This window comes from Acyrthosiphon pisum, chromosome A2 (genome assembly GCF_005508785.2).
Source record: "Acyrthosiphon pisum isolate AL4f chromosome A2, pea_aphid_22Mar2018_4r6ur, whole genome shotgun sequence".
Taxonomy (NCBI): Eukaryota; Metazoa; Arthropoda; class Insecta; order Hemiptera; family Aphididae; genus Acyrthosiphon; species Acyrthosiphon pisum.
Window position 1 is genome coordinate 68,529,567 of NC_042495.1, and position 9,174 is coordinate 68,538,740.

The 9,174-nt window shown below is 27.0% G+C and overlaps 1 protein-coding gene across 1 annotated transcript; it reads left to right on the forward strand.

Annotated features, from left to right (window-relative positions):
* The first annotated feature begins 2,049 nt into the window (after positions 1 to 2,049).
* Positions 2,050 to 8,168, forward strand: LOC115034239. The gene is made up of 6 exons (XM_029490413.1): positions 2,050 to 2,555; positions 6,013 to 6,229; positions 6,431 to 6,649; positions 6,709 to 6,768; positions 6,854 to 6,976; positions 7,753 to 8,168. Exons 2-6 carry the CDS (start codon positions 6,034 to 6,036, stop codon positions 7,929 to 7,931), a joined length of 777 nt encoding a protein of 258 aa, XP_029346273.1. The 5' UTR covers positions 2,050 to 2,555; positions 6,013 to 6,033; the 3' UTR covers positions 7,932 to 8,168.
* Positions 8,169 to 9,174: the final 1,006 nt, after the last annotated feature.

Here is a 9,174-nt window from a genome sequence, read left to right on the forward strand (position 1 = left end):
GACACGTGCAACACATAAACAATATTCAACACCTCTCCGTTCAGATATTTAAGAAAAACAACATAATCAATTATCAGCGGCGCCAGATGACACCGTATATTATAAAACCATAAATGCATTTTTACGTATATAATATACACATATATATCATATTGTACGAGACCCCCTCGACAATTTTCCAATCAAGACGTTCGGTCAAAACAAAACAATAATATACCAGTGACACCTTTGTCGCACCGCCTAAAATAAGAAAAAAAACATCACGTACACCAGAGCCACATTATATAAGGACCCTACAGAATAGACTCGTCAGCAGTACCTTTCAGAAGAAGACCCATGCACAAGGTCCACGCCAGTCAACTTCACGATACTCTCACACTACTGTCCAAGGGAGTGCTCATGGTTGTGCGTATATGCGTATACAGTATATGTATGTTGGATTATCTCAGCATTCATTATGACTGTCTGAACTAGTCATCTCTCTATCAAGCAAATTCACATTGTTTATTTTTTTCCCATTCACCTACCTATTAATCTTTAAAATCATAAAGTTCTGTGACTATCATCATATCATACCCACATAGCATTCTGTATGATGATGGCATTTTAAAAATATATTTAAATCATCATAAGGAAAACATTTCTTTGAAAATAATTTAAAAACATTTTAAAGATATATTTTATTTAATATCATTTTTGAAATATTTTCAAAAAGAGTTGAAAACGTTTCTAGAAAATATTTTAAGATTATCAACAAATATATGTCTTAATGATATTATTATTATAATTGATGAAAATATTATTCAAAATATATTTCCAATGCATTTTAAAAATGAAGAAGATGAATTATATAATTATATATATATATATATATAAGCTGCGATATCCTGCGCACTTATATCGTTGCCCGTAAAGATATAATTGTGATTGTTCACTCCTTTGGAGTGCAACTCAGCCACCCTGGTAAGCAATCCGACTACGCGTTGGATCGCGGACAATGTGCGAACATTTGATTTGTTGCGTGCATAGACTTTTAATTAGTTACACTATATATATATTTATACATTAATTATAAATACGCTGATTTCACGGCAACCAATAATTATTATTATAATAGCTTTAAAAGTTAAAACACATGACAACCATTTATAAACAAAAATTTCCACCGTAAATCTCTAAATCTCCGTTTGAGCACATCCCCTGGTTGGACCTAGGGGGATGATTTGTGAATCTAAACCATCCTGGGCGTCACCCAAACCCACACAAAAAAATTCATTCAAATCGGTCCAACCGTTTAGGAGGAGTTCAGGACAACGCACGCATAGGCGTGCGCACGGGGCGAGCCGGTCAAGCCCAGGCTCGAAACTTTTTAGGGGCATTGTAAAATGTGCGTATATATTTAAATATTTTATTATAATGCTTATATTATAATAATATGTTCGAGGAGATCATGAAAATTTTGTTTGTCATGAAAGTATAAAAAAATCAAAAATATTTGTGTGTACCTACCTATAATACCTAACCGCTACATACATTTTATCAATCTAAAAAAAAACATTATACCTTTATACAAATACAATAACTATATAGTACTATAGACATTAATAGGTTATAATATATTATCAACATGTATGTTGGTGTGTTAAAAAAAAATTAGGGGCGCTGTCCAAATATTAGGGCACTATAATATTGTCTAGGCTCGACCAGAAATGTAAGTCTGCGCACGCCAATGAACGCACGTACAGTAGACTGTAGAATACTATAGAATTATATATATATATATATAAATAGATAGGCATATTATAATTTATAATACGTATTAATAAAATATAATTATTATCGAACTGGTAAGGACTATAAGAATCCGTCTATACAATTATTAGGTACCTACTATAATTTCTAAAAACATTAAACACGCTATTATATAATCGTATTATTATATTACCATAATACGCAATTATATCAAGCATTATTAGGAAATTGGAACTATATAATAATTTAATCAATATAGTTAATACTTTATAGTATTTTACTAATAATTTAGCAAAAATTAAAATGTGCAATAATTTATTATGAAGTAAGCATTATACTTATAAGTTATTAGGTATAATAAGTATACTTAAATTTAGTAAACACTGTAAGAATAAAGTACCTAGGTCGTTTTAAGAATTTTCGAACGGCCACGAACGCGGGCCGTCAGACAAAGACGCGCATAAAGGTTTAATCAGCTGGACTCTGGTTAATGGAAACTTAATCGCAGATTTTCGCAGAATCTGTCAACTGTCAAGAACCAATCGCATATCAGAAGATATGCCTGCAAAAACCGCGGTGTGGTGTTTACGATATAATCTTACATGTTCATTCCTGTGACTACGTCTTTTTTATTTAAAGTTCGCAGTTAGCACTTGTTCGTAATTGGTCCAGAACTCGAGACAAAGGTGGTTATTTTTGCCCGTTCGTTACTTTTTTAAGTGTATGTACTTTAACTGTCTTTATCTCCATTTCTTATACTGAAAGTGAAAACAAATTGTTTGTGGCCTACGTAAAACATTTCTGTAAGTATAATATTATATAATATTTATTAATGTACCTAATTACATAAAATGTAATTAATTAAGTTTAAAAACAACTTTATATTAAATCACTATTATATTGTTCATTAAAAATAAATGTTAAATAGTATTTTATACTAATCACAACAAATTTGCAATTCTATATTGATTACTATTACCTACAAGTAATCAATGTATATTATTATATTGTATTGATTAATTAATAATATGTTAGATTTAAATCAGCTACTAAAATTAGTAGTCTGCAGATATCTATAAATGTAAAATGTAAATGATTAAGTATAGAGTAGTAAAATCTTATTATGGATGTATTATTTTATTTTCCAACTAATATTTTTATAATTTGTTTTCATTTCACTATATAATAATTAATAACTTATGTAAGTATATTTAATATATTTATTATATATGGTTACTTCCAACAATTGAGTACAACCAGACCAACAAATTAGTTTTTAATTAGATTTAAATTTATATATTATTATAGTTTTAAATTCATAAGTAGGTAGATTGTATATTCAAAAAATTATTATTTTTATATTAACAGCTATAATTAATAATCATAATAATAATTCTTTATTCAAGGAAAAAATTTCCAACTACATTAAATATAATAAAATGACAGTATAGTGTCTACATATAAGTAACAAGTAATATTGTATTATAGTAATAGGTTTTAAGCAAGAAGAGACAACATAAAATAATATATAAAATATTATAAATATTAAATAATAAATATAAAGTGAGATGAACAACATAATTAATTATGAGAACAATAGGGTGATAAACAATGATGTTATGGTTAATATTGACATGAATATAAAATTCTATATAATCTATCAAATTTACTTAGACTTGCCCTGTAATTATTTATAATAAATTTTGAGCTACATATTTTGTTTGCCTACATTAGTAACAACAATGGATATTGATATTTTTATTTTTTATTTTTAAATTTGAACATGAAAATAAAAGTTATAGGTACCTATAATATTAGTATTATTATTATTATTTATATATTATGGGTATAACTTATTATGAGAATTAACATAGGAATTATGGCGAGTAAACGAACAAGACAGAGGCGTATTAAGGAAGAGCTAGACTCTATAGTTGGATTTGACACTAAAGTAGTACAATTTAGACCAGATTATGAAATGCAAATAGATATCAATACAGAAGAAACACTAAATAATGAAATTATTCCTGAATACAGTGCTCAAGAAGTTTTAAGTGATAGTCCTCAGTTGACGCCTGATCACACATTATACAATGTATAAAAACATCATATTGTTTATTAATTGTTTGTAAACATTATAATTTATAAGGGTTTACATTATATATTTTAGGTTTCTGAAAATATATTTCCCATATCAAATAAACCAACTGATGTTCTTGATGAATTTAAATATAATTTAGTCAAATGGGTAACAGACTTTAATATTTGCCGAAATGCTTTGGATGGTTTATTGAACGTTTTAAGAAAAGTGCCAGTGTTATCACAACTCCCCAAGGATTCTCGTACTATACTGCAAACAAGAACAATAAACGAGACAGAAAGTTTGACTACAGTAGAACCGGGTCAATATTATCATTTTGGCTTGAGTAATGCAATTCAAAATCATTTTAAAATAAATTCCACAAGTAATATTGATATTATTAAAATTGTTATTGGCATTGATGGTTTACCAATCGCAAAAAGTAGTTCAAGCCAGTTATGGCCAATTTTAGGATACATACGCCCTAATCGAAACTCAGTGTTTCCAATTGGAATTTACTGGGGCTACCAGAAGCCGCATGATTCAAATGACTATTTACAACAATTTGTGTCAGAAGCCAAATTGTTATTAACAAATGGTATAGTTATAAATGGATTAGATATGAAAGTGATAATAGATGGATTTTCTTTAGATTCCCCAGCAAAATCATTTATACTTAAAATAAAAGGACATGCAGGCTTTGATTCATGTACACGGTGTTTGGAAGAAGGTGAATACTTGAGAAATCGAACATGCTTTCCATATACCAATAGTAGTTTAATAAAACGTACACATAATGACTATGTATCCAGAAAATATGAAGAACATCATACTGGAAATATAATTTCTATATTATCTGATTTACCAAATATTAATATTGTGGATACATTTGCACTGGACTATATGCATCTTGTTTGTCTTGGCATAATGAAAAAGTTAATCCATTTATGGCTTGATAGAGGTCCTTTAAATGTAAGAATACAAAGTTCAGTATCAAAAAAAATATCAGAACAATTTATATCTTTGAAATCAAGTATACCTTGTGAATTCGCACGTAAGCCAAGACCTTTGAATGAATTAGCAAGATTCAAGGCCACTGAATTTAGGCAAATTCTATTGTACACAGGGCAAATTGTTTTCAAAGGTTGTATTAAAGATGAATGTTATAAACACTTTATGTCACTAAATATTGCTATGACTATACTATTGAGTAGTAATATGGAAATAAAGTACATCAATTATGCAAGAGATTTACTTAAATATTTTGTAAAAAATTTTGAAATAATTTATGGAAAACATCTTATTTCCCATAACGTTCATGGCCTTCTACATATTGCTGACGACTACATCAATTTTGGTTCCCTGGATAATATAAGTACTTTCCCTTTTGAAAACTTCATGAAATCACTGAAAAAAATGATAAGAAAATCAGATAAACCACTTCAACAAATCATTAAAAGGCATTATGAACAAAATGAACATAAACATTTTCAATATAAAAATGAAACTACAGAAATCACTTTAAAAAAAGAACACTCAAATGGACCTTTATTAGATGATTTGACATCACAACAATACAGAACTGTACATTTCAAAAATATGAAAATTAAGACAATGTCTACAGCTGATCGCTTTATATTGACCAAAGACAATAATATTATGGAAGTTCTTAATATAGGGCATACAATGAACACAAATGAAGTGGTTTTAATTGGAAAATTATACTTAATTAAAATACCATTCTATGAACAACCATTAAGATCAACTATTTTAGATATATACATAGTTAAAAGTTTATCAAATGAGCTGATTTGGATTCCTCTAAAACATGTTAAAAAAAAAGTAATGCTGCTAGAAAAAGATGGCCAAAACATAGCATTACCAATTATACATTCAGAATATTAAATTAAAAATTATTATTATTTGTTCTTATAGTAATTGTACCTACCTAATTAGTTGTTAATACATTTTTGGTTTTATAGGTATTTAAAAAATAATAATTATATGCATATATACCAGCTATACTGTATTTAATAATATAATATTATACTTATACTGTATTTAATAATATAATATACCTATACTGTATTTAATAATATAATATACCTATTATAATTTAAATAAAATATGATTAAGAAAAGGTATCCATATAATTATTTCTAATTTAAATGCAATTTTAGTGAAATAGGACCTATAGAAAAATGACGTTTTCTGTCGTTGTATTTAAAAATGAAAATGTTGTTGAGGCTGTTCCTAGTAATTGGCTATCAAAAGATGGCATTAAGTGTGCGTGGCCAAAATCAAATTTCAACCCACAAAAACGGATTGAAAAAATGATGCATCCAAATACATATGAATACAACTGGTATAGTGTCCGGGTTTTGAAAACAGATATTAGTAAGTAATAATGTTTTAGTTAAACACAATATTATATTATTATATCTACATTTTTTTTCATTGTCTTAATTGTAATAACATTTTTAAATAATTTAATGTTATTAAAGAATATGGATTAGTATATAATATATAACAATTAATTACTAATTATTGACAAATACCAATATGAAAAATATTTTTAAATTCTACCTAATTTTATAGTAAGTTTAAAAGAAGCTAAAATGAAAGCTACTAAAGCAACTTATACAGATGACTTGTCATCATCAAACGAAAGAAAAGAAACCAGGAAGGACAGATTCAGAAAACAATTTGATGATGAAAATTGTTTAAAGAATTCTATTCAAAGGACTAAAAAAGACAAAATATTAGAGGCCGTCCCGCAGAAAGCACTAAGTCCTCCCAAGCTTATAGAGGGATCTGGTAATACAATGATAAACTTAGTTAATTATTTTATAAGTACTTATCCAATGCAATATTAGATGTTACAGATATTGATGATTCGGATGCGGACATGACATATACTCCTCAACAACTTAACGGTATGAAAAACTAGTTAAAAATTTGGGTACCTAGGTACTTTAAGTAAATAATTATGTCTTTAATAATATAATGTATCAAAAATAGGCAAAAGAAAATCGCCAGTCAAATTATTTGATGAACGGATGAGAAAAGAGAATAGTAGAATAAATTACACACCAAATTTGTTATGTGGATCAATCAAATCACCTCAAAAATTATCTCTTAGTGGTATGAAAAATATATATTTAATTCTGGTACCTAACTTATATATTATATAAGTTTATACCTGAGTATACATTTTTATATTATAGGTCAGTGGTTTCATTTGAGGTATGCTTATGCATATGTACTTAAATGTATGTAGATTGTATTTTGGCCTGACTACCTATAATTTATTTTGCGCAAGGCAAGAATAATCTCTTTTTTTATTGGTCTTAAGAATTGGCAACTATGGCTATGTGATATTATCATTAATTTATTATGTATTATTAAATTATTTAAACTAAATATAAAAATGTTCGGTTTATATTAAGTATTTTATGAATAATTGAGGATTTCAGGTTTTGTTTTATATAGATACACTATTTATATACTTGTTCATTACATAGTATTAATGTAATTTAGAATTCCTGGGCCCAGTTAAATTTAAGTTTAAATAATTTAAGTACAAAATTAGTATTATTAGGTATAATATAGACGATTAGTAAATGGAAAATAAAAAGATTTGAATAATTTTTTGTACCTAATAACTCTAAAGTACAAATTATAATTATATAATATTAGTCTGCTGAAAATCTGTTTGGCCTTCCTAGGTTATAGGTACCTATTGGCTATTATTTGAGATAGACTATGTAGTAGTACTTACTTAATAATTATACTTTTATTTATAATAGGTAGGTATACCTATTATCATTTTGAGCCCAAATTAACATTAAATATAAATTTTACTGAGTTTTAAACAATATACCTAATTTTGTTTAAATGTTTAATAATATCTGATTCAGAAAATAATGTGACAATAATGAACTCACCCACTGGCATATGGAATATAACTGATGATGATGATGGTAATGACAACATGACAATACATAATAACAAATTGTATTTCAACAACAAACTCGAGAAAATTCAAAAAGAACTTAAGGGTAAAATTGTAAAATATTATATATACTTAGGTACCTAAGGTATTAAATATTGATGTTGATAGTTTGAATAGAACTATATATAAGTACCTAGGTACTTTATCGACATAAACGGAACGCCTGACGCTGTCTCAACAATAATAAATATTAAATAATAATAAGGATTATGAGTCCACATGGGTTTGATGTTATCAATCAAATATTGGCGGTTTTATTATCACAGGTTTAAGGTTAAATAATTTGCAGAATAATATCTCAACCGATTTTTATGACTTGATAGATACCTAAATATAATTACGTATTGTTATTAAATATAGATACACAATAAGTATATTATATTTATATATTCATGGTAATTATAATAGTAATTTTTATCAAACATTAGGTAATACACTAATAAAATTTAATATCAATTCTCATTTCTCTTTAACTTTTAATAAAAAAAGGGAGTACCTATAGTTATTATGAAATACCTAGGTACATTTAAAGACGCTAGTAGCCTAGTCGGCTACAGTTGATAAAACCGTTACGTTTTAAAAAAACTGTGTTCTGAAAACTACGGTTTTCAAATTTTCAATTTAATATAGTTTTTGAATCACTGTTTTTTTAAATCGTAATGGTTATGATGACATTCTTGTTAAGTATTCAAATACTTTTTTGAATTTCAAATACTTTTTGACCAATGTATTCTAAATACTTAAAAAATACTTTTTACTTGTATTTTTAACCTAGAATAAAATATACTAAATACTTTTTTCATTCTAGTGGTCTACTCAAAATTCCAATTACCAATATATCATCGGAATGTACTAATGTACTATCTACCTAATTTAAATGTTATTTCTAAAATATTATTTTATAGTTCTAACTTCTGAAAATGTATAAATAAGGTTTCGCCAAAATACAAACAGGCAAGTAGGCAACAGAATGACTGAACACTTAAACCCCTTTCGGCTTCTCACTCTAATATACCATGATATACAAGACACTAACCACCACTGGTTGGATTGGCTTTTTTCCTGAATCTTTAAATAGTCTTATATTATTTAATGAGTGGTCGTGGTTAATAATTTTAATTTAAGTTATTGGTGTTAATGTTATTGAACTTGGAAAAAAGTATTTGTTTAACTATTAGTAGGTAGGTCTCTAACTTGACAAATTGCATATGAGTATTATACTGAGATTTTATATTTGTCTATTAATTAATATTAATTGTAGATTGTATATTAAAGCGTTAAATTAATAGGTATATCGTGTATACCTTGTATTATATTTTTATGAATG